At 40.7% G+C, this 26,825-nt stretch overlaps 1 protein-coding gene across 7 annotated transcripts in view; it reads right to left on the reverse strand.

Moving 5' to 3' along the window:
* The window catches only part of IL1RAPL2 (interleukin 1 receptor accessory protein like 2), a 366,360-nt gene that overhangs the window by 143,374 nt on the left and 196,161 nt on the right, over positions 1–26,825 (reverse strand). For all 7 annotated transcript variants that reach the window (XM_014886998.2, XM_088173186.1, XM_088173185.1 and 4 more), the window contains 2 exons: positions 19,600–19,786; positions 13,339–13,492 (listed from right to left, as the gene is read on the reverse strand). In XM_014886998.2, the coding sequence (XP_014742484.1) occupies positions 13,339–13,492; positions 19,600–19,786 (341 nt within the window). The remainder of the gene's footprint in view (positions 1–13,338; positions 13,493–19,599; positions 19,787–26,825) is intronic.

A 26,825-nucleotide genomic window follows, 5' to 3' on the forward strand; every position in this document is an offset into this window, starting at 1 on the left:
AATGCAGTTAGCATTGAGAATGAATGTAAATGAATGAATGGTTGTGCAGAGAGATGGAAGATTTGGGGAGAAGGAGAATAGAGAGATATAACATACATGGGAGGGTATCTAGCAGATACTGCAGACTGGGGCCTGAGTGTTTTCTTCCAAGTTTTTATTGAATTTTGATTGCCTGTCACAGTAAACAGCACCAATTATATTCAGCTGGATTGACATATACAGAGCTCAAGGCTGGAAGAATATTTCAATAAGCAGCTAAGTTACTGTAGGCATGAGGACATCAAGTTTTAGTGTCACTTCCTCCTCCTTCTGACATTTTGAAATGTCAAGCTCCTGTCCACATTGCTGCCTTGTTTCCTACCTTGTCTGCAACTGAGCAAGGGAAAGTTACCTGTTTACTGCCTAAAATGGACCACAGGACCATTGGTGATTTTCAAATGAGAAATATGCAACCACAAAGTCAGGGTAACAGTGCAACTACAGGTCAGGAACTGCAGTGTGGTCAATTTTATACCACAGTCCTGGGAAAAATCAGCAAGGGCTCCACACTGGATGGGGTCTGTCTGCAGCACCTCACCCATGGCTGCATTGTGGTGTCAGGCACCACAGGGTGAGTACCAGGGCAAGTGACAAGTTCCTGTCACCTTCAGCTGACACCCCACGTCAGCAGCCATGTCAGTGAGAAGCACCTGAACTTAACAACAAAGCTCTTCTCTCCCACTGAAGAAAACACAGCACAACACAGTATTTAAACTCTGCAAAGTCCTTATTAAATGTGACAGCAACAGCTGTAGCAGCTTGGGCACTGACAGAACGAGGGAAAGAATTAAAGCCCTTTTGAGGGCTAGAAAAAGAAAGCAACTACCATTTAAAATATTAAAATGAGGTCTGGGCTGACAGGGAATACAGATGTGGTGGCAGATAGCCAGAGACTTTGGAGGTGCTCAAAGCTGTTTCTCTGACCCTCCAAAAACTTAATGGAAGGGAACCAACTTTCTTTCCAGTCCATATCTTCTACATTAAACTAATACATATAATTCACACTCCTTATCTTCAGAGTATGATGTGTCCCATTAACCTCTCCCCCACATCATGAGCTCCAGCTGAAATAAACCTCAGTATTTGCTTATGAAATTCACAATTCCCATTGCAATGCCAGAACAGTGGATAGTGGTGAATAGAATTACTCATTTTTGGAAAGTGGAGAAAAAGCAGACATTAAAAATAAAACCCAAAAAAGAGTACTTTTCCCCACAAATAGAATGATTCAAGATGTAAATTATAGGTGTGCTCAGTTTCCATGACTCTGCTTTTTTGGAATGAAGGCATTGATAACTTTCCTTGAGAGAATTGTTGGAAGTAATTTCCATGCTTTAGCACACTGCATCTGTCATGTGGCCATGATCTACAGGAACTTGAACAGTCCTGTATAGGAAGACACCAACATGGAAGAGAAATTTCTCATGGACAATTTTGTTTAAGACAAACAGTCCCAAGTGAATTAACTTCAGTATATGAGTAAACAACGAAACATTTCTTCATGTGAGATGTATGAAACCTCTTAAAGGTGAGAACTTAACAGGCTTTGTCACTGCTAGGAGGTGTAGGAACCACAATTCTAACCCCTGAGGACTCCACATTTCCAGATTGACCTCTTCATCATCTTCTCTTCCCAGCAGTAGTCTGTGATCACAGTATTTCCTCTGAGTGCTGCACTGCCCAAAGCTTTAGGGCAGCTTCTTTGTCAAGTGATAGAAAAAGTCTTTTAGCTAGAAAAGCAGTGAATTCTCTCCCTCTGGAGAGCAACACAGAAAAGCTGCAGTTTTTCCCAGAACGGAATTCTTAGTATGAAGGGAAAAAAAAATTCTTAAGGGGGCAAATGCTAACATTCCTCTCTGACAAAACTCATGTTTTTTTCTGAAAAGTCACATTTCTTCATCAGCCAGATACTTTGGTTAGGTTTTCCACCAGTTTCAAACAGACTTTTATATCTGAAAATCAAGTAACAAAGGTCTTTCTCTCTCCCCATCTAATCCTTCTCACCGTATTTCTGAGGTCTGTCCCTCTCAAACTGGCATCCCTACCATGCTGAAGGACCCACTGTGGACCCCTCTTATTTAATTTACAGATTAAGTTGCCTGTATTTCTACAACATATACATATCCCAAGAGAAGCACAAATGGCATCACTAAATCAGATTTCTTTACTGCACAGTCATGTGTACCCATATTTAGATAATACTCTCCTTTAAAACATCTGCCTGAACACAGTTGCTATGGCCACTTTGAGGTTACAGAGCTGTCACAGCCCTGGCAGGGTCTTGTTCCAGGTGCATTTCATCTCGCATGAAGGAAGAAAAAGCCACATGGTGGTGTATTCCAGAGAACTATAAGGGCATACACAGCTTATGGCAAATTGGTTCCTTCCTTGCCAGAAACTATAACCACTCCTGGCCCAGGATGGAGGCTCGACTCTCCACAATTGGATTGCTAATGCAATATGCACTGTATAAAGATGAAAAGCCATCTGGTGCTTGCATCTAGCCTCCTTCAATATAACCAAAGCCCTTTTATCATTTCAATTGATTATGAAATTATCTCAGACCAATTCCTGGCAGACAGGTACCCACACAGGAGAACCAGCACCAGCCAAGATAAAATAAAGCAGAGACCGCATGGACCACACTGCCCTTTCTGAGGAGCACCAGGCCTTGAGGTCCATTGCTGGGCTATGCCAGAAAAAAACAGGATAAGAACCCAAGGCTGCCTTAGAAATTTATGACTATATTGTTTATTAATTTTACGGTTAAATCATTTTGGTCTGCAATTCTGCACTTTGTATTTCCTGCACTTTTCAGAGTACTTCAGCCCACAGGGCTTGTCATAAAAAATACCTTGGAGAGCTTTTCATTTTAAGCCAAAGAAAAAGATGAAAAGTTAAATCACTTACTGTTGCATTCCCATTGGCTGCAAATTGATTTTATTTACTGAAACATGCTTGCATTGCAAAAACCACTCAACACACACAGTAAATAAGTCAGTACATGTAAGTCTAATGTAACAGAGTAGCTACCTAGCCCTTTGAAACAGACTGGAGTAATAAACACCTAAATACAAATTCAGTTGAATGCTTATTTTTCTCTTGCTTACAAAAGGTCAGTTAATGCTATCAAAGACAAAAAGTAGCTTGGTTGGTGCTGATGAAAATTAAGAACATATTTTCCATGCTGTTCCATGATATCAAAGACAAACAAGGTGCTTAACACACCCAGCATATTTTTGTATGTCCTTTCAACTTAAAAGTTGCAAGGCACAGAGCAAAGATCGTTAAGTTATTAGCTCCAGTCTTCTGGTGAACTTCATAAGAGCAACATCAGGGCCTGAAGCAATACTACTACTGTCAGATCTCATAAGCTAAACAGGTCAGGCCAAACCAGCACTCGAATAAGGCACCTTTGAGGATCACGTCACTGCAGCAAGAAATAATGCTGACAATTCAGTAGTGAGCACTATTCCTTTCACAGCAGAACTTTTCATCTCAGATACACAGCTACAAGTGCCAGGCAGCACAAACCAGCTTTGAAAGGCATCAACATTGCGCTGTGAAAATATAACCCTGATCTCCAGCTCAGGTTAAAGCAGAGCTATTCACCTATTAAAATTTCCCCAGTCATTTCAAAGGAACAAGACACTCATTGCTTCCTGTTCTCAAGCTTTTCTTATGAGACAAAACATTAGGCAAGATTTGCAGTTTCTCTGGGAGGGAAAGCTGCATTTTCAGTGGACAAGGCAATCTGCTCACTCATGTGTATCTATTTTACCATTAGGAAAATGGTTTCAGGGGCAGTGTTATTTCATGTCTGTGCATCTATCTGCCTATCTATTATTAATAAAGAAGAAAGAGCATCCAGCCTACACTTTCATGATGAAGGAAGCCTCCTCTAACACAGAAAATGAAAACATAGTTTCTTTCAGTGTGTGTGTGTGTGCTTTACCTCACTGTTGTGCGCAAAACTCTAATAATCCTATCATTTATACTAAGTCACCTCCGCTACTGAAAGCACAATACACTCAGAGCTTGTGGCTCAGCAGCTCCCGGAATGAACAGCAGTTTTTAAAGTGGGAGCTCATATCTGACATTTACAGTATATAGTCAGTGATTCAGTGAGCTACAGTAGCTGTGCATAAAGACAGATCACTGGAGAAATAAGCAACCCGTAACATGTGTGGAAACCTTGGCTGGCCACATCAATAAATTAGACAATACCAAATAATCAATGCCACAAACTGCAAACTGGTGATTTAAGGTGGAAGGAAAAAACCATGATGTTCAAGAACATGACAGAGAACTAGGGGGCAACATAGGTCAATAAAAACTAATGCTATTTGCCATTCTAATTACTTTGCATGCTCATGAGCCATGAAGGGAGGCTGTGGAGCTGTAAGTAAAGCACCAAGAGTACTGACATTATATATAATTCATAGACTGCAGCATATTGCTACATTTCTCACTGCCCTTAGAACCTGAAGTTTCTCCAGGAGATATGGAGGTAATACTTAATGTTTATCTTCCAAACTCATTTTTCATGAGCCCTGTATTAACAGGTCACTCTGGTGAATGGAAAAGTCATCAATGTGGATCACTTGAGGGACTGCAAACGAAGGAGCTTTTATCCTTGTGGATATATTGTGTTGTCACTGCACAGCAGTGCAGTTCACACAGCAACCAGAAATGGGCACATGCACTCGTCAGACACTGTTCAGATCCTCAGCTTACATCTGATGAGGTGCTTTTGAAATCAGAAGAGTTGGTCCAATTTATCAGAACCTTGCTGGGTGTCAGGTGAAAAAGAGATGTTAAAAGAGAGAACAGGACTGGCACTTCTTCCAAGTGAATGGGCAGCCTCATCGTACTGATATAACCCTCTGGACTGAATTTTCCTGTTGACTCCTTGCAGATACAGAAGTTGCTGCAGATTTATAACAGGGTTTTTGCATGGTTGAACAAGAAATGCTCTGAAAAAGGCAGGGAAATTGCTCTATTTTCCAAATGGGGTCAAAAGCAAATGGACACATTTCTCTTGCTGGATCATACTGGGCTTTGCCTGAGGTAGATAGAAAAACTTAAGTCACTACAGAAATCGGTGGCAATTAAGTCTGCTTTGACTACAGAAACATGCTTAGCTGTCTACAGGAGTTAACAGGATGCCAGACGTAACAAATCAGAATTGAAATTAAAGTTTTAAGATAAATACTTTACTGTATTACAGAAAGCTAATATTTACAAAACAAAGACCTTGGTAAAAATTAATACAAATCACATAAAATATATCAAAAGAAAACTCTAATTGTTGGCACTTCCTATATGTAGCTTTAAATAGATAGTTATTTTGGCAATGGTTTGAGAACCCAGCTGTGAAATTAATTTCCTGGTCTTTAAGTACTGTATTTGTCAGCACTTAACCCATTTCCGCCTTACTTTCTCTCACAGAAAGGAAGGTTTCCTTTAGAAAATAAAAATACTAGAAGATGCAATACATCATTTATAAGAAAGTGCAGCAGAGGAAATGCTAAGAACAGTATCTCCTACCACAAATCTTTAAAATCTTGGGACTCTCAGTAAAGACTTAATTTGGGCAGGCTTTTTGCTGTCCCTTGCATTTAATGAAAAAGTGATTCCCTGACTGTCAAGATATTGCAAAGAGGGAGAAGAGATTAAGTCTTGCTATGGAAATGTGTAATTTATATGAGAAAGATAATGTCACTTGAGATATGACGTACATGTTATATATTTTAACATGTCAATATTAGAAGTGAACAGGAAGGATTTTCTGTTCCCAAACAATCTACAGTATCCTTCCCAGAAGTAAAAAACTTCTGCAGATTTATTTTGTTCACTTTAAGATTTCATTTCCAAATTAACAAGTATCTAATTTTCACAGCTGTTAGAACCACAGTCACAAGCAAGCTGCTTTTCTCTTTGCCTTTTATTTTGTAAATATCTTTCCAGATTCTTTTCATTTATTTTCTTTTGGACTCAAATATTGGCAAAAGTTCTGTTATGAAAAAAGAATATTAAAGGGTGTTTTCCAGGAGGAAAGAAGGCCTTTCTGCATCTACCACTATAAATGCAGTCTATTAGTCAATGGAATGTACTAACTCTATGAACTAAAAAAGAAACTGAAAATCTTACCAGTTTTTACTCCCCCTCAGTGCTTACATTACATTTGAGGAAAATCTGAAAATGCACACTTTATGTTGAGCTCAGCAACCCTGGTTGGTTAATCATTGTATCTTTCTTTGTGACACTGTTTGGGTAGTGATACCTAAAGCCACCATGGCACACAGGCAGGTGCCAGGAGAGCCACAGGTGAGCCCCTTTCTCCCTGCATTCTCCCATGCCAAGGTGTGAGATCCAATCTCATATCAGCCAAGGAAAGGGGTGCAAACATCCATCACCCCCTTGCTCCGGGAGCTTTCTGCACAGGGATTTGCTGTCTGTATTACAGAGTATGACAGGGAGTTCCAACTTATGAATAAAATCACTTGTTAAGAACAGAAATTAGTTTTAAAGGAGAAAGTGCCAATATTCCAGTGTTCCCTGACTGTATTCCAGCAGCTCCCCATGAAGTTACAGGGAGCAGGAGTTGGGCCTTGGGCTGGAAACAGCACATTTGCTGCCAAAAGGGAGCTCTGGTTGGAACACTTGCACGGGATACAAGAGGGGACAGGCATCCCGGGCCATATGTCAGAAGTGCCAAGCACTGGGAGTGAGCTGAACATTGTCCACAGCAGGCAAAGAAAGGCTAAAGCTGCCAAGCCAGGAGAGGAGGGAAAGAATAAAAAGCATGTCCCTGGGTCCTACAGCTGCTGACAGCTTCAATATCACTTCAGAATTCTGGTGAACACTGAGGAGGAGCAAACCCCGAAGGCCAGACCAGGCACCACCATCCACACGTCACCAAGTTTTACCTTGGAGTGCTTTTCAGGCTTTCATCAGGAAAATTCACAGGCTGCTTTAGGCTTTCCTTGAAATGTTTTCTGCTTTATTTGAGACAACAGACTCTCTGACCCATGCTTGAAAATATAAACAAATAAGGGAGAAGGGAGCTAACAGCTCTCATCAGAGCTGCTGGCCAAAATCAACAATAAAACAGCACTGCACTTCAAGCAACTCCCAGATCCCAGGGATTAGGTGAGATATTAAGTGCTGTCAGGAACCAGAGCTTGCATTTGGGGAAAATTTTGGTATTTCACAAGAATTTTCCTGCAAAACATCAATCAAAAAAAATTAATAGAAACATTCAAAACACCTCATTTCAGAAATGCTGAAATTTTTCTTTAATATACATAAGTAGCTGGGTGATGTATGTAATGTAATGTAATGTGCTATTAAAAATAGTACAGCCACAAGTAAAAATAAAATATATCGGCTTACAACAAAGAAGTAATTTGACATAACAAAATCAGAAGTGCTTCAATATGACCTTTGATGTTATAATTAGAGAAATGGAAATTATTGTTATTTTCACGCAATTCTCTAATTGATGTTACTGCTTTATTTGATGACAAAATGGTGCTAACAATAGCTACTTCATCACATCTCCAAAGAAAAGGCTCTGGAGCTCAGAAAGTAAAGCAACAACGGGAGAGTGAGAGCACGTCCAGCCTCCATCAGGATCCGGAGGCTCTGCTTCCTCTGCAGAGTGCAATGCCAGGCAGAGATGCCAGAGTTAGTCTGGGTACCAAAAGCCATGCACACATGTTACCTGGCTCTGCTGGAGAAGCTCCTTCACAGCCAGCTGAGGAACCCCAGCACACCAGAGCTCAGGCATGTCCTGAGCACAGCACCTGTCACAGCTCAAAACTGCTGGGGATGTTCAGTTCAGCTTCTGCTCCTCAGCCACCTGCTTTTTTAACCTGAGTCTTATGCTGGCCCTGCTTTTATTTACATCTACAAATCATATTCAGAGCTCAGTGACCTTTCAAAGCTAAACTGGATTTTTGGATAAGTAACTACTTAAGCAACACTGAACTATTTCATAAATTCATTGCAGATTACTCAACTGTTTATGCCAAGACACAATGCCTTTGGGAGAGAATCACAATTACACGTTTTCAGATTTTAAGTAAACACCAACCCATATTTGACACCATAAAAGTAAATCCCTTATAATAGTCTCAATTCCAAAGGACATGGAAGGACTTCCATGTTTCAGCTCAGTTTAAATAAGTTTTTAATTTATCTTAATAGCTGTGGTTGTTTTGGAAACTGTCAGCAGCCAAAAATGTTGTCAGTCAACACATAATTTGTACGACTTCAGTGTCAATACTTTATCCACCATACACTGGTAAGGCCTAGAGTGCACTTCAGATTACTTCAGGTATAAATTTAATTCTCATCAGCACCCAGTAAATGCCAATATGTGACTAGCCTCGATTTCTAACAATGTAAAGCAGCATATCCAGTTCACAGAGGATTGAAAATGGGCAGAAAAGCAACCACTACAAATGGTGGACATACTTTTAGCTCATATTCCCACTTCTTTTGTGGTAGCTTCTCTTTGTAGGGCACTAGAGCTGCTGGGAAGTCCAACTAGTTGTTTGTCCTAAATCCAATTCACCCCTTGGTTTAACAATAGCAAATCACCATCAACTACTTTTGCTAACAAAGGAGTCCCAAACCCACAAACAAAATCTAGCAACAGCAGCAGCTGTAATCTGAAAAGTGAGAGATGTAATGAGACTTGAAGGAATTTAATTGAAAAACTATGATCAAAGAGTGAATTCGGGCAGAATCATTCAACTCAAGTAGCCATGTGGAATAATTTGTCATTTATGATGGTCAAAACAAATATTGCTGCATAAATGACTTTTAGGAACAGCCAGGCATTTTAGCAGCCTGTGAAGAATACGCCAGAGTAGAGGATGAAGGAAACTTGGAGGACAGAGCTCCTGCAGTTTACAAAATTGGTCAGATGGCCACCTTCTGCTGGCATACTGGAAAATAATTCACCAGTACAAGCTCACAAATCACCTCTTTTCACAGGCAGCAGAAAGAACAAGGCAACCTCTCCCATTGGCACAGCTGCTCCTGAAGAAACACATCCCTGCAAAATCTGCAAAAGCCTCATCTGCCAGGGGCACCTGGGTGTCACCGTGAGAGCAGGCCTTGCTCCCTTCTCAGAAGCATCATCCTTCCCAAACCTCCAAGACAACGTCTCCTTGCATCTTCTTCTCGGCCTGTGCCCTTACACACCAGTGTTCCAAGCAAAACGAGTGCTGAAGGAGCACATAAACACAGCAGGTGCTTTTCACAATGGCACCTTTTCACCCTCAAAGCTATTGAAACATTGCTGTGCATCAAGATGGAGTAACTTGTTGGTATGGCTGGGGAAAACAGGAAGATGCATAAACTGCCTTTCAAAACCAACATTACTTTCTATGTTTGGGGTTTTTTTCTTTTAATCTGAATAGTATAACTGTTCTTCAATAAACATTGGCATTTGCAACACTCATTAACATGCTTTTGATTGCTGATATTCCTGAATAACTATAATTTCAATAAATTCTAATAATGTAGATTATCTGTAACTTTATATCAGTGCATTCAGTTTTTTCTAAATGGGTGCATTCTAATTTATTATCTAATTAAAAACTGAGTTTCTGTTACATTTTTATGCTTTAGAACCCTAGATCAGTTTCTAATCTCACTTGTTTGTCACACCAAAGCTACCAAGAAGCAAAGTGAAATAGTATCAGTATTTTTTTTACATAGACTGAAGGGTTATGTATTATTTGCTAAGAGATAACACTGTTGTCATGTTTCTTCAGCAAAAAAGGCTGACAAGACTAGTTTCACATCTGTCTGCATAATATAACAAACCCATGAAGAACTAGTGATGAAAAAGCTGGTTTGTTGACAATCTATTATTGTCAAATGCACCCAAACACCAAGATTTAGGCACTGCTCATTAGTGCTGTATTGAAGCTCAGGATTTTGTCCCTAAAAATATTTTGTGTCAAAATATTTTTCAAATATATTCTAGGCTGCAAGCCTTTCCCTTACAAGCCCGAAGAGCTACAGCCTCTGAAGCCTTTTATCAAGTGAATCACACTGAGCTGTCCATCACCCACCACAGCCAGACAATGACACTACCAGCCCTGTGTCCAGCTGCCCCTTCCTGCAAATGCCATCTCATCTGTTTGCTTTCTGCTCTGCTCACCTACCAATACCACTCAGGTCCCTCTGTCTGCCTTCCCCTGGCCAGGCATCACACACTGATAGCTTTCAGTTTCCATCTAAGACTCCTGAGACTTCTTTCCTACAAATTATCTCATAATTGCTCGTATCATGACTTAGTCACAGAAGAAAGGGAGGAAGGAACTCCCCTCGTACCCCTAACTGGTCCACGGAGATCTTCCATTTGGGTCTGCAAAGGCCAGAAGGCAAGACAGGATCCAAGGAAAGCACATGCTGTCCTTGCAGCTCCCTGCCACAGGCACAGCCACTAAGACAACTGTGCTGACAGTCAGGCAGCACTGATAGAAATACTGAACAAGCAATCACCCTTCACTTGGCCCACAACTGCTCTCGTCTGCTGTTAACTTTGATCAGGCTACCTTGAAGGATCACATCTTCAGCAAAACTGCTGCATTTGTCTGGGATCTCATTAACTATTCTGATTAGTTTTACCAGCAGCAAGTTAAAATGGTGCATCTGGCTCCTGCACCTTCAAATTTTCTTAAAGCTTTTGATGTAACTTCTGTTATGACAGCACTGCATTTATTCTGATTTCAAGTTTCACTGTTGAGATGCCCGTTCTGCATTTAGCTATGAATAGCAAATATTTCATATTGCTACTTACATAACTACCAGAATCTTCACAAAGGACTAAAAACCTCATGTACCATATTTGATGTGACTTCAAAGAAGAAAAGATCCTTGTCTTACAAACAAGAGATAAATAACTTCATCCACCTAACTGGTGTACTTTGTACTGTATACTTTAGAAAACGCCTAAAAGACTACAGGGAATCTAAGCCAGCTTCCTCTCTTTCCATGGTAGTGCATCTCTCCTTGCTCAAGGGAGACATGGAGTTACCCATTTCACTTTCAGAATAACTCTTCAATAACAATTTCAGGCTACCATGGCTGCTAGCAGTGCCTAACAGAGCCTTTCTGTTCAAAATCTCTATGTTTGAGGAACTCAGACACTTGCCAATAAATGCCAATTCAGGCATGGTAATAAGTACCAGTAACAGAAACAGCATTACAAAGCTCCTTCAGAAGAAAGCAGCAGGCAAGATCCTTTTCTCCACATCTGTGCTGCAGGCTAGCAGAGACAATTCTACCCCAGCCTTCAGCAGTATTTGCTAACAGTGATTTTTAAAGACCACCAGATTCAGAAGTCAGAGCTCTGTTCTCCCTCTAGCTTCTCCTGGTACAGTATTTTGACGAGAACCCATTTTCAGACAGATGAAAAATGGGGCCCAGTGCAACACAAATTCCATTACAAGAAAGACTTGGACATACTGGGATGAGTCCATGCAAGACACAACATTTATTCAACCAAGTCCCTCAGGATGTCATGTACCTGCTCCCAGGCTGTGATCTGCCCTCAGGACCTCCCCACCTGGCTTGGACAGCCACACAACACAAGCAATCCTTTGCTGTTTGTTGTACAAGTTTTCTTTGACCTCTCCCCCACAAAGATTTAAACCTACACACATGTAAAATTCACAAACTGAAACAAAACAAAAACAGGAGACACAAACTTGCTCAACCAAGCTGTGAGATAATATGCTTACATGGTTGTATTACATTTGTAGTTCTTATCCACATTTTTAGGTTTTCATTTACATAAACTTACTAGTCTCTTTCAGATATCTAGAGATATACAACCAGCAAACACATATCAGATGTCTCCCAACCATTTTCATCTGGAAAAGGTATTAACAAACATATGTGCTTTTATAAACTAAACAAAAATTAATGCAACATGAATTCACTCCAAATTAAAAGGGGAAAAATCTTCTGCTTCTCAAGCATCTTGCAAAAATGAGAACGCTTACATATTTCATATTTACATTTTAAATAATTCAGCTAATAAACCTTTTAATAAGAGTAATAGCTGTAATAAATACTATATTTAATTTAGGACAAATTCCTTAAATTGTGGAGCAAAAATACACCACGGTGTTTTAATAATGAAGGGAACACATGACTTCTAGCAAGGTCATGATGAGAGGGAGAGCATAGAATATCCATTGTGAAGAATTGAGTTAAATGCATCTCATTTTCACTCTGTCAAACTTAGTTCACATTCTGCTTGAAGACCAGCATGCTACTTAGGGTAGCAACTATCCACAAAGCAGGTATTATATCTTCATTCAATATATCTTCATTCAGATCTCAGGTCTAGGGTCAGGTAGGTCAAATCAATACTTTAGAGTTCTTTCCATGGTCAAAAATGGACAATAAAGGGTCACGTGACACAGGGCACACAGAGAAAAAACTCACTGAAAATGAGCAATAATGATAACAAAATATATTCTACTCAAAATAAAGGGAAGACTTCTTTTTCAAGAACATATTAGAAACATCACATGGAATAATTCAGTTTTATATAAGAAAGAGGAATTCTACCAGTCACTGCTTTGAGTAGGGCCCCATTCTAACCAGCATGTGGGAAAATATCTAACCATTTGTTTATATGGTTTTGTGTGAAAGGCTGAAGAAAACCTCAACTGTTTTCAGGTACTTGCAAACTTCCACAGACATAGAAGGCAAAATGGTAATTTCAGATGTCATACTGTACAGTGGGATGAAAAGGGAGCAGGAATATATCAGTAGACAATACATTTTATCAATTCGTTTTTGGTACCTGGAAAAAATAGACAGAAAAATACTGTTGTCTGGTAAAATACTACATGGGGTCAGAACCACAGAGTGTGTGACCTACTTACAAGCAGGTTACTTTGTTTTGACAGTCCAATAATGCTAACTTCATTCTTGGAATAGGTTATGCCATAGTCTTCACTAAAGACAATCCCTAGACTAGAAAAACTGATCATCATAAATTAAATGAAAGCTTTAAAATATGGAGCATCTCCAGGTTTTGTACAGAGCAAAAGGTAGAAGTACTCTTCTGTGGAATTTCAGATCTTGATACAAATTTCTCTGAGTCTGGGACTTCTCAGCTACTGGGATTTGCTTTGGGCTTACTTCTATCAAACAAATCCACTGACAGATTTAACTGAAATGCGAATACCATTTTTTCTTATTATTTCAAAGCTTTATTTTTTTTTCCTATTGGCATAGAAAAAAGATTCTTACCAGTAACCTTCAATTCAACTGTCCTTCGTATAAGCTTGCCTTCAAACTTCAGTTCACAGGTATAATTTCCTCCATCTTCTTCCTGGACCTCTTGAATTAAGAGAGTATTTCCCTTCTGAATTACAATGCTTCTCCACATTTTTGGCTCACATTCCTGCAGAAAAAAAATCAGTGCCAAAATTACCTGGCTTGTATGAAATAAGACAGTGTTGCCTGACCAGATTTTCAGTATTATACATAAGGAAACAACTGCCTAGGTATATTTTGCAATTAAAATTAAAATATAATTTCAGAGAGCAGAGAGATCTGAAACTGGAATTAATTTGAAGACTGAAATTAAACAGAAATGTTTTTAAGTTATTCCTACTGTATCACAGGGGCTGTGTTTAATACATGGTGCCCTCAAACAATGGTTAAGTATCTTCTTTTCCTTCATAACAACTGCCAAGACCTCTCCTTTAGGATGGACCATCAAAATACATCTCTATTTGAAGGGAGTAAGGGCAACATCTCTTAAGAGTTAGCCTGAAGGCAAATTTTACAGATAGTCCCAGGCCAGAACCACTTACCAAAAGAAGAAAACAGGAAGAACAGCAGTTTTTTGAGAGCATTCAGAAGCCTGGTTTCCTCACAACCTTATTTCTCATCACTGGCTTCTCCAGCACCTGATGAGCTGTGATTCAGCCTTTTCCCATCACCAGGCATTTTACAACATCAGCCTCACATGCACCCTCTGATGCAGGACATGGAACTGATAGCCTGCAACTCTCACAGACTTCACCCACACGGTCCTTAGCTGCTGTTTGGCAGATTTAGGTTCATTGCTACAAACTGTGGTCCTACTGGAACAGCATTTGAGTCCTTCTGGATAGGATGTGATACAGTGCAAGAAGAGGCTCTCCCTTTCCTAATACAGTGGATCCTTGCAGGCAGATCAGTCACCTTCCATGTGAACAGCACTCATGATTGAATTGTTCTTGGAATACTCTGAACAAAAAGCATGGGCCAAATCTAATCATTATCTCTTGAAAATGGCACCTTAAGATTATGTATTTATTGTCTCTAAATACCTTTAACATCAAGCCTATTCTGCCTGCAACAAAATCATACTTTTTGAGTTCTCTAAAGCACTCACTAGTGCCAACAGCTCTAGAGGCTCTGGCTAATCCTGTAGCCAAGAAACACAAAGTAACACAGGGCCTGAGTACCTTCAATACCCCTCTACTCCCTCTCTCAAGGTGGCAGCTTGGAATAAGCTCTCAGACTGCTGCTGTCTCACATCAGTTACATCAGGCTCAGCAACTTCAGAGACTGGTGACATGCCCACACCTATGCCCCATTTTCTGCTTGTCTGCAACAGCAGTGTCAGAAACACAGAAAACAAAATAGAACAAAGCTTTCTCTTAAGAAAACAACCAAACAAGAAAATACGTCAACATGCAAATATATTGTACCACAGTAAGAGATCAGCATGACACAAACATAAATTTTTCATGGACTCCATAAGCATTCAGAATCCATGTCAGATTCTAAATTAAAGGACAAGAGAGAAAAAGAAAGACAAGACTGAGATTTCTGGCCTTGCACTTGAAAAGGGAGCACTGAAGAATTCTCCCTGTCCCTTGGAGGCCAAATTCAGTTCTAATGTGATCAGATTTCAGATTCAGAAGCTGTGCAGGTAACAGAGTGATCAGCGCCTCTCTCTGTTTCCAAAGTACACTGTAAGAGAAGCAATAGCTTGCATTGCAAGTGAGCTTTAGTTAACACTGGTGATAGAGAACGACCAGAATCCAGATCCCATCTACTGTGCTGAGACTCATTCAGGACACAAATCTGAGCCAGGAAATGCCATTAAATCCTTTCTGATTTGAGCTCAATATTTTAGTTCTATTGAAAGGTACATCAACCACTTACTCGGAGTTACTAAATCTGAACACTGGGCAAAGAATACGATTCAGTCCTATTCAATCCTAATTTAGAAGGAATACAATTCCCAGAACACACAAAGTAAGCATATTTCAGCTATGCACCCTTTAGTGCAGCACTGAAATAACCTGTGTTACCAGTTTTATAGTCTCTACTTTATTTTTAAAAGTATGGGAACAAAGAGATGGCAGATACATTTCTCTATGCTTTATATTTTTATATACAAGTTTGCAATAAGAAGGATGACACCTTTACTACTACAAAGATATACGATTTAGCAAAAACAATGTTTGTGCTATTGTGGTTTTACATAGAGGAATTTTTCTGGTGGAATTGTACCACTAATTTCCTAACTATTTCTTTTTTTATCTTCTTGAAACACTTCCTATTAAAGATTATTTATAAGGCTTTCTTTCCCAAATTCCAGCTAATTATTTTTTATTCTGCTGACTCTGCAGGCTTTACAAGAGTATGTTGAAAATGCTTGTTCATATATTTAATACACAAAACTAAAAACAAAAAAGGAGAGAAGCTGGAAAATGGCTGAGAAACCAAATTCTTACTAGTTTTTATATTGTGACAAAAAAATCTAGATTTTACTGTCGGAGGTCTGGTAATTTCTCTAAAAGGATAAGTGCTCAATTGTATGACTCAATTCATGGAATCACAGAATAGTTTGGATTGGAAGGGACCTTACAGATCATCTCATTCCAACTCCCCTGCATGGGCAGGGTCAGCTTCCAGTAAAAGAAGTTGCTCCAAGCCCCATCCAATTTGGTGCTGAACCCTCCCAGGGATGGGGAGTCCACAGCTTCTCTGGGCAACCTGTGCCAGTGCCTCACCACTCTCACAGGAAAAAAATTAATATCTAATCTAAACCTACCCTCCTTCAGTCCAAGGCCATTTCCTCCCATCTTTTCACTACATGCCCTTGGGAAAAGTCCCCCTCCAGTCATCTTCTAAGCCTCCTTCAGGTACTGGGAGGTGCTCCAAGTTCTCCCCAAAGGCTTTAACCAATTAATTGGTCTTTCCTGCTTTTGCAATATGCTTCCCTGCTAGAAGAATCTGCAAGTTTCTTTTTCTAGATTATTTATTTTCCTTAGACATCTGAAATGTCTTGGTTTTTTTTGTACTATTATCCTTTTTTCCTCTTCCTTGAAATCTAAGTGGCAGTATCTCAAAAGTCTATTTTTCTGGGTAGATAACAAATACCTGTCCTTCACCTGACATTTTGATTGTTCTCTTAGCCCTGCTTTCAACCCAGTAGTAGAAAAGACATGATGAAAATGGATTAAGACTCCACAGTCAAGATCTAATATACCTTTTCCTTCTGCCAGCTGATTTTTCATGAAACTGCTCTTACTCTTAAATCCCATCCATTCAATCATGCCTTGACACACACATTTACTTCAAAAAAAAATCCCCTATGTCTTGTCAAAACAGTTCTAATAGGCATAACTGAGCTGAGCATATATCAATGGCATTAATTGGGGAAATCTTTAAAAATAAATATTTAATGCAGTGTAATTCTAGCCAGAAGTGAAGTTCATACTACTGTTAAAACAAATCCTCACAGCAAATGTTCTATTACGTACCGAGTATGCATGTGGAATTCTATTCAGGCATAATTAAGAGCATGTTTAAATTACAGTTAACTCCCAGTAAATTGATGCAATTACTAGCTCAGATTCATTAATCCCTCAACACAGAGAAGCCTTTTGGAAGGCAGAGTAGGTTCTGCACACAGTGGGCTGGCATCATCACTGCCCTGTCTGATGGTACTTACAGGTCATAAGTCCAAACTGCCTGATTACCAGTGAACAAGGATTTCTCATTTCAGCAGAAGGGTTGAAGAAGGAAATCTCAAGGACTTCCTCATATTTATTTATCTATCTAGCATTCTATTTTGGACAACTTATGCTCCCTGCCTGGGTGAAAAATCTCTAAATATTCCAGCATAATGGAAAGGAATAACCCCCTCTCCTCCCCACCCTGGCTCCCACCAGTGCCTCTGGAGCAGATTTACTCAAGAAGGTGCCTTTACGTACACATCAAGCTTAAAATCCAAGGTTAGGGGGAAAAACCACTTTGCTATGACCAGAAATGGATGCCTTCTTTGGAAAGTGAGGGTCAGATCCTAAGGCAGGATAACACTTTACACTATTTTTCAGGAGAAGGGACCTGCCTTTTGTTACTCACATTGCCTCCCACAGCATGCTCAGAAGTCCCAGACTGCAGTTTGTAGGCGTTAACCCACTATTCACCAAATTATTTTGAAATCCATATAATTATATTTTCTAGAAACTGGACTTCTGCTCTTTTGAATATGGAGACTTATTAGCAGTAACATAATAGTCTTTAGAGTAATCCAAAACTCTTCATGAATAAGTTTCAAGGCATAATCTGACATCCACACCTTCTGTGCAACATTAATATTGAGATTGCACACTGCTGAGCTTCCTGACTCAGGTCTAGGTAGCAAAGATGTTTCTCTAAGAGCCAAACTGATAACTCAATATTGTTAATTATAGATAAGAAGGTGTATGTAGTAGTTTATCTCGCTTATGTCTGTTTTCACTATCAAGCCAGACTAAAAGTTGTCGACTTTGATTGTCTCACTGTTATTATCCAAAGGCATCAATTCTGTTCAGTTTCACCTCAGTGATGATTTGCCAGTCAGCTGTCACACTCCAGCCTGGTGTCACACAACCTGTGTGTGACACCCAGACAATAAGGGTGGGATTATGCAACAGACCCTTCTACTCCCTGTCTTGGTCAGTACAAAACATTGCTGCTGTGGGGCTGCACATGCATCTTCTTTAGACTCACTTCTGCTCCATAACAGCTGAAGATAATTTCTGCCAGACTATTTTTCAGCGTGCTTTTTGCAAAAAATTGAGATCTTCAGTGATCTGGTGTTCAGTAATACCAAGATAGAGAGGGCAAGAAGCAGCTTCTCTTCAGAACCCTCTTTGCTCTGCGATTTGAGATTTCATGTGCAGAGCCAAGAATTGAAATTAATGATCCTTGTGAGCCCCTTCCAACACAATATATTCTACGATTAACTAAATGTATTTGACATATGAACAGTACTGAAGATATCAACCCATATGCTGAGAGAAAGAGCATCAACTGCTGAAAGGAAAACTTTGTTCACACTAACGGTGGGTTATGGCACACATTTTGTTACTATAAGATATAGCATATGAGATTTTGTAAAAAAACAAATAAATGACAACTTTTATAATTGCTCTTTTCAGCTGCAACCTGATAAGGAGGAAAAGAATCCGCTAGTCTGCCCATATTACTTACGTCATACAAAATAATTGTCTTTAAAAAATACTATTAAGGGTGGCAAATCAAGCACTCCAAATTTAGGTTTTAACTAGTCTGTATGTTTCTGCCTTTATTACCCGAACCAAGCTTCTCCTAAACTCCTACAATCCAAACTCTATTTTCCACAGACACCACTGAACTGTTTCTCTTGCCCAACTATTTCCAGCTCCTTCTGACTCTCAGCTCTTTATTCTTCTCTACTGTTTCTTGCAGTTGAGGGTATTAGCCCTCAACTAATACCTGAGGGCTTTTCAAACATCAGACTGTCCCAAGTCCAGACAACAGGCAAAATTTGCTAGAACTTGCTGTGGTCTCATTACCTGATATTTGCCAGCCAACCCATATTTTATTCATTCTCCTGCCTTCTTAGGGAGCTACAGAAACACATCACAAATACATCTGCTGATCAAAGTGGTGTATGATATTTCACAGTCCTTGGAGGAAGTGCAAGCAGATGAGTTACCTGGCAAGCAGTAAAAGTATCAAACTGACCTCAGTTAAAATTAACTGACTTCATGACAGTAACTCAATCAACCTCAGCAGACTTCTGGAGACTCCAGGAGACTTTGGTAAAAATCTACAATTTTGGTGAAATTACCCAATGGACTCCATAAAAATTAATTGGGCAGCACAACTGAAGCTGGCTCTGCTGATACACCTTTGGCTCCATTACAGGTGCCTACCTTTGTTTCTACTCCAGTATCATGCAGGGAGACACCACAGCCAGGTACAAACTGGTACAGAGGCACTGTGGTTTGGGAATGCTGATAGAGAAGTCATGTGAGCTCTCTCACAGAACATCCTCGTTGATACTGATTTCTGTTGGACAATGACTGTGCTGGGGAGTTTTACCTGCAAAACTGTCATACTGGGAGAACACTCACCAGACCAGTCACAAACCACTGATGCCTCAGAGAAAGTCGGCTCTAAGCCTCAGACTGAAAACAGTAAAAGTTTTGAACAGTTTCAGCATAACAGCAATAAGACAGCAATAGTTACCTTGTACCACACCACATCTGGCTCTTGACCAGCTGTTTTGTAATCCTCAATATCAGGACAGGAGATTGTCTTCCTCTTAGTGACTTCTGATTTTTCCAGATATCTGATCTTGCTGTTGTAGCAAAGCCCAGATTCATTCTCAGCTACGGTCAAGGACATGGACACCTTCATGCAATATGTTGAGTTTCTGCAGGGATAGAAAGACAGTTTCATTTATCCTGCCTTCTTTTCACCACGTTTGTCTTGGCACAGTAAGTTTGTTTGTTAAGCTCTCATTTTTACAAACACTTGAGTGACACATTCAAATAGTGACAGCCATGCTGTGCATTTCCAGCACAGAGGAATTACTAGGAAACATAAAGGCTCACTTCTGACTGACTGTGAAGACTATGAAGAACCTTGAAGAAATATTGCTGACAAGTGATCCAACCAAGCACAGCAGCTCTTTTGAGGTTGCAAGTCTGTGAACACAGGAACCTGTTGGCACCTCAAATGTTGGTCAGGATACACTGTCCCATTTCCTCTGAACCCCCCCACACTTATCCTCACCCTTCTTCTCTCCCACCTTCAGGAGATTTCACTCCAGTGTGCAGTGCTATACATTTGAGAAGAAGGGTTGTGTGCTGGATGTTAAAGCACATCACACAGGAAGAATTTCTCCCTGAGACGGGACCCCTGTACAAAATTCTACAGCACATGATACTGTGGTGGGTCGACCTGGACCAGCTGCCAACCTCCCACAAAGCTGCACCCTTCACTCCTCTCAATGGGATGGGGAAGAGAAAATAAAATTAAAAGGCTAATGGGTCAATAAAAAGACAAGGAGACCACTCACCCATTACTGCCACAGGCAAAACAGACTTCACATGAAAAATAAATATTTCAATTAATTGCAAATGATAATAGGTTTGATGGTGAGAAAGATAAAGAAACTAAAACACATTCCACTCACATCCTCTTTTTCCTCCTCTACCTCTCCCTCCCCAAGTGGTACAGGAGTGGGGCTGGGAGGTTGTGGTCTGTCCATAACATCTCCCCCACCACCTCTTTCTCCTCATGTGTTCCCCTCCTCCAGCATGGACTGTCCGTGGCTGCAACTCCTGTAACAAAAATCAGGTCTCCAGGATCCCTCTCTGGCCACAGGGCAGTGACTGCTGGGGCCAAGAATCCTAAGAGCTATTTTTAATATTAGGGCAGGATAAACACAACCAGCTCTGTTCCCATTCCACATGATCACGAAAATTAAATTAAATTAAATTCCTTCAGCCTAGCAGCTTTAACAGGACTATCAGGCACATACCCTGATGTACTGTGGGGCATTGGCTCTCTGGGCAGGGCAGCTGCAGCCCAGGCTGCCAGCTCTGCCCCTCACCCTGTGACATGGAGAAAAAGCCACATTATAACAGGGCTCCTCCTCCCACTGTGCATCATTCTGCCACTTTAACTGATTGTGCCACTACCAAGAAAGCCAGGAGCAAACCAGTCATGCTGGGGGGTTACTCCCATTGAGGGGAGCTGTGGGCAGCCCCTGTGGGAGGTATCTTGACTTTGCCACTGCCTCCTCTCTCACAGCTCTGCCCAAACTGGTTTAGCTAAGACCAGAGGGTGGCCTGTGCACCTGGAAAGTGATCCATCAGTCACACCCTGAGACTAAAGATACTGGCTGCTCACTCCCACCAACTAGACCCAGGATAGTCTTTTTTATTTAAAAAAATGTCCAAGAAGTTCCATGACAAATCTTCTCTTACATTTCCTCCTGTCAAGTGAGCCTGTAGTTGAGAAGAAAATAAAAAGGTCTACAGGGACACTTCAGAGGTTGAAGCTTCATGCTAAACAAGTGCTGGGAAAACACTGCAAATGGGTTCTCCTCAAAGGTGTGGCATGAGCAGGTATTGGCAGACAGAGCCATTTGCAAGGCAAATCAGGAGGCAATCTTCAGAAACATCCCATTTTCAGCACCATTAGTGTTACACATTCAGCAAAACCACAGACTTTGTCCTTCCTACTCACTTCTCCTCAAAATGCCACCTGTACATCTGTGTAATAAAATCAGTCCATTTTGTCCATTCCCTCACCTCGGAGTGAAAAGGCTCACTTTGCACACTGATGTGATGTGCTTCAGTTGGGAGTCTATAATAAAGTCTCATTCTCACAAACTGCACAAAACATATTATCTTACCTGAAAGAAAACTTCCCTGGACTGAAAACAATCCATCATTTGTGGTGGGATTATATCATTTAGGGAAAATAAATCAACTTTCTCCTAAATTAGCTTTTGAAAAGGGTTACCCTTCTTGTAAGAAGAAAACAAAACATATTGGAGAGTTTTTACATCACTGAAAATCCACAAAATATGGATACAACCTCTCAGTATAATCAATACTAATTAATCACTAATGATTATTCAGCTTTCCTGAATGAATATAAGTATTACTGAGTGCAAGTAAGGTCACATGTGCTCAGTAATAATGATCCAGGCTAATAAAAAATAATGTCTTTGAATAGTTGTCCATTACTTGGTGTTATTTAATAGTGCTGTATTTTCTCCTAACAATCTTGCATTATTTAGATTGCATTTTCAACAGTGCTGGAGGCTACTTCTATTTAAAACGCTTCCTGGAACCACAACCTAAAAATGCAGTATGCTTTTCATTAGTTACAATTAGAATTGAGTAGAATTGAGGAAACTAAGTGCCTGGTGAGTACCATCACTTTTGTTCACACTCCATGACCAAGACAATAAATCTATTCAGGCTCATGATGAAGAAAGCCCTCACTAAGCCAAAAGCAATAGACTTGAAAGCTTCATGGATGCTTCTTCACCAGACACTCACATTACTGCTACTGCTGGTAATCCAGAAAAGGGCAATTTCTGCAGGAATGACAGTGACTGAAGTAGGAGTCTTCCTTTAATCTAGTCAGCTCTGGAAAACAACGATATTTCATGTCACGTACAAAAGGAATCAGTAGTTTGATCAGCCTTGCTGTTCTTCTCAGTTTTGAAGAAGTCTGGGAGCTAAGTCTGCTGAAGTCATGAGCTATTCCTCCCTGTGCTGGGCAAGCTGTTCCCCAAGGCTGGGGGGTTAGATTTAATTTTTCAGTTCTCTGAGCAGCTGATGCATCCGTGCTGGTTTTTTCTTGGTGTCTTCCCTGCCTTGAGGGTTCTGGAGGCACAAAGTGGGTCTCTAAAGTTGACAGCTTGAGGGAAAACTCAGGAGGGGGAATCACAAAGAGGATTGTTACAACTTTGTTTTTACCACATGGCAAACAGATAGGAACAGGGCAGTCCTAGCCACACAGGGCACTGATGGCAGCTCACCTAAAAAGTTCTCTCAGGAAGCCCATAGAGCTGCTGTGTTGGGAAGGAATCCAGTTCTTTCTTCCCAATTGTTTTCAGGACCCCTGTAGTCCACAAGTGGTCTCCTTCATAAGCTGCATGTTGTTCATGGTAAGGGTCTTTTTTGTTTGTTTGCTGTTTTTTTTTGTTTTTTGGGGGTTTTTTTGGTAGAAGTATGTAGATTAACTAGCACAAATCCCACATTTTTGCTTTTCTTCTTTCAGAAGCTAAACAGATGGCCTATGAATTATTAAAAGGAGGATCCACTTTTGTTTTCAGTACATGGTCATAGAGCTTGGTGGAGGAGGTCAGTGCTCCCAGCAGTCTCTGGCTGGCAGGAAAGGTTATATGGCCATTTTTAATGAGGAAAGCCAGACACAAGAACAGATAACAACAGCAAAGCTACAGGTAACCTGGGCTTTGCTGTCAGAAACAGTGGCCAAAAGGAATGAAAAGCAAGCAGCTTCCAGGTGGATGAGGAAGATGCTGGAGGGTTTCCAGTGGTGATCTTAGTGTTGTGAGGCCAGGTACAAAGAGTTGTATCTAAGTAGAGAATGCTGGAACCCACATGAACCTGTCAGGTGACATTTTCTACATACATGTGAAGGAAATAAGCCCATGGGTCTGGAAGTGGGTCTTCCAATAATCTGTCTTTTCTGAAACGTTTCCAAACCATGCATTTTCCACAGGTGTTGCTTTCTAGTGGGTTCCAATTCTATAAGTAGTAGTGGTCATATAGGAAACAAGAAGAGGGAAGAAATGAAAGAACCACTCCACAGTGCAAAGAAGAAAAATTGTCTTTTATTTTCACACTGAAACTAAGATCTGTAATTCTCTATTTCAAGAGAATAGTTACACCCTGGGCCTACTCTCTTGACTGGAAATAGGAAGAAGGGCTTAGCTTTGCCAGAGTTCACAAAGCAGTTTCCTTTGTTCTGGTGGCAAGGCATCTGTAATCCCCAGGCCACCTGGAGCTGGCTCTGAACCACAAACTGAAGCCAGCTTCGAACCCAATAGAAAAGAAGAAGGAGAACCAAGGGAGTTTAACAGGTCTCAAAACAAAAGCAAGCAAAACTGTGTTTGGCTTGACTTCGAAGCAAGGACAAAAGGGAAAAAGGGAGGATAAAAAGAAATGGATAAGGACACTTGAAATTGAAGTGTCAGTCCCTAAATTATTTTTCATCTTGTTTTGGATTCAGGACAATTAATCAGCCCTAAGGCTGAATTCAAATTAAAGTAAATATTCACTACTTTAGAAAAAGCCCTTTTTTTGCATTTGTGTTTCTGCTAAGTGAGGGTGGTTAGTTAAAAGAGTCAAGTAGAAAATTTTTGTCTCTAATATGTCAGAATCTCTCCCAGCCACCAGCATTTATTGATTTTCTTACAAAAAGGAAGGAGGTAGAAATGTAGTTGAATATTTTATATCTACTTGATTGAAAAAACCCATCTAATTTTGAATTGCATATTATATAAGAGGATTCACACTAGCTTTTTTTCTCCTTACAGATTCATTTTTCATTATAGTGGGGTTTTTTTATTACATTCTAAGACTTCAGCGGTAGATTCAAAAGCTGGGAAGTGTATGTATTAAAGCAGTGCTCAGGGAACAGCACACCTCAGGCTTAGATCTCTCTCCACGTCCCTGAATACTCTGGCTGTGTTAATGACATTTTTATTGGCTCACTGTCTGCAGGACTGGATAGATCAACATGTATATTCATCTTCACTCATTTTGAGTTAGAGCAACAACAGCAATGTCTTGGTTTGAAGGACATGTGTCTGCCAAAGAAGGCAGGAACCTTCTTTGGAATAGAAAATGTGGCCCCCTCCCCTCCAAATTATTATAACTTTGAAATTACGAGGCTTTCAGGCAAAGGCACAGGATAGTATGTGTGTGTAGAACAAGGCAAACAAAGAGCAGCAGCCCCGAGGAACAGAACACAAACCCAGGGACAGCCGCTCTCGGCTGCGGCCCCTTCCCCTGCGCTGCAGTTCCGGGCACAGCCAGCAGGGGCGCTGGTGGCTCCCGGCCGGGCAGGGGCCAGGATTCCCCCGCGCCTGCAGGGGGCGCTGTGGCGCGAGCTCGGCCGCGTCTCCCTCACGCGGTGATGGCGGCCGGGCCGGGCGGTGAAATGGCTGCAGCAGCAACCTGGGAGCGCAGCTGGGACGGCAGGGACAGCAAACAAATTTAGCAGAAACGCCACAGCTGTAGCAGCAGCTGTGGGGTGTCCTGCTGGGCAAGGGATGCTGAGTTTAAAGTGTAGTGAAAAAGCCCCAGGCAGCAGCAGCAAACCTCTGGGAGATGCACCCTGTGGAAATGGGGAGGGCGTTGGGGTCCCGGGTTTTTTTCCCCCGAGGCACCCAAATAGATGGTGAGGTTCCTTTCCAGTGCAATCAGGTGTTAATGAGGTCCCAGTTCAGTGACTGCTCTTAGAAGCAAAGGCTCACCCACAGCACGAGAAGCAGGACAGGGCTGGGCAGAGATTTCTCCCCGTGGTAGCAGCAACTTGACCCGCTCCCCTCCATTGCCAAGAGTGAGGAGCCGAGCCCAGCCCCTCAGCCCCCAGCCAAAATCTTGTGGTATCTCTGCTCCACCAAAGAGAAACCCCCCAGGTAAGAGAGTAACCAGCAGCACCTTCCCCCCACCTTGGCCACTTTTGTCTCTTAAGTACCATCATTATCATCTCTTAGGCAAAAAGTGCGACAAAATTCCCTGAAAGAAAGAAGGAAAAAGAAAAGAAAAATTTTAACCCCCAGCAAGCAGTTACTACACCACCAACCATCTTTGTCCATCTGAAGCATTAATGCACAACCAGATCCACTACTGGCTGCTGAATAAATGTGCTGTTTTATCATGAGCATTTGATTGTTTTCCTCTCACTTCATGAGAATTTAATAAATTTATTCCTGTCCAAATTTTACAGTTCACACAATAGTTACCAAGGTCACGGTTTGATGATCTACTTAAAGAAAAATTAGTTGCTTATCATGTTTTTTTTCAGATCACACAAATGTAACATCTTAAAAACAAACAGATTATTACTTACTCTTCCAAGGTTTCACTCTAGTGTTAACTTACTTCTCAGTGACTCCCACTCACTCCTACATATTTGGGGTCATTGTCTGGAAAAGATTGATTTCCTGCCCATGGTGTGACAGCCAGAGGTCACAAATCACAGAACCTTGACATTTTTTTTGATTTTTAATTCTCATAAATTTGTCAAGTGAGAAAGCAACACCCAAAGAGGAACAGGCTGACAGTGCTGTAGTTGCTCCCTGAACCAAAGGCCAAGAGGTGCAGTGATTCTGTGGCTTGTGTGTAGTACCTAGTACCAAGGTAGGTACCAAACACTCCTGTCCCGAATTTTGCTTTTTGGTTGCCGTTACAACTGTTATTCTGATACCAATTCCAAAGCCTGAAAAGAAGAAATTGTAATTCCATGTTACCATTCCATTAGCATCTGACGCATTTTCAAGATCCCGTTAGTAAAAGAAAATAACATCATGGAAAGTATGATCTCACAAATTAAGTGCTAAACCAGCACAATGTTACAAATCCAATGCTCTTATATTATCTCTCTTTCCTCCAACAGAGGAAGAGGTGGTGAATCCAGACAGAGGTACCATTCAAGGCCCCAGGCCCTTCAAGCAGAAAAATTATTTATGTGAAACACTCACTGAGAATTTTTATTCTTTATGCACTTCTTTTCTACTAAGATCCAATCTCAACATAAGACCCACTAGAAACAAGACAATATGACCTTGACTAGAACATAGTGGATGTCCCAGAGGGCTAAGTTTTACAGTGAAGAAAGGCTATACTCTCTCTATTCAAAAGAAAAAACTTCTGAGCAAAGTCACTGAAAGGTAATTTTAAAAGGCTCACATT

The sequence above is a fragment of the Sturnus vulgaris genome, chromosome 14, assembly GCF_052056855.1.
Source record: "Sturnus vulgaris isolate bStuVul1 chromosome 14, bStuVul1.hap1, whole genome shotgun sequence".
Lineage (NCBI taxonomy): Eukaryota > Metazoa > Chordata > Aves > Passeriformes > Sturnidae > Sturnus > Sturnus vulgaris.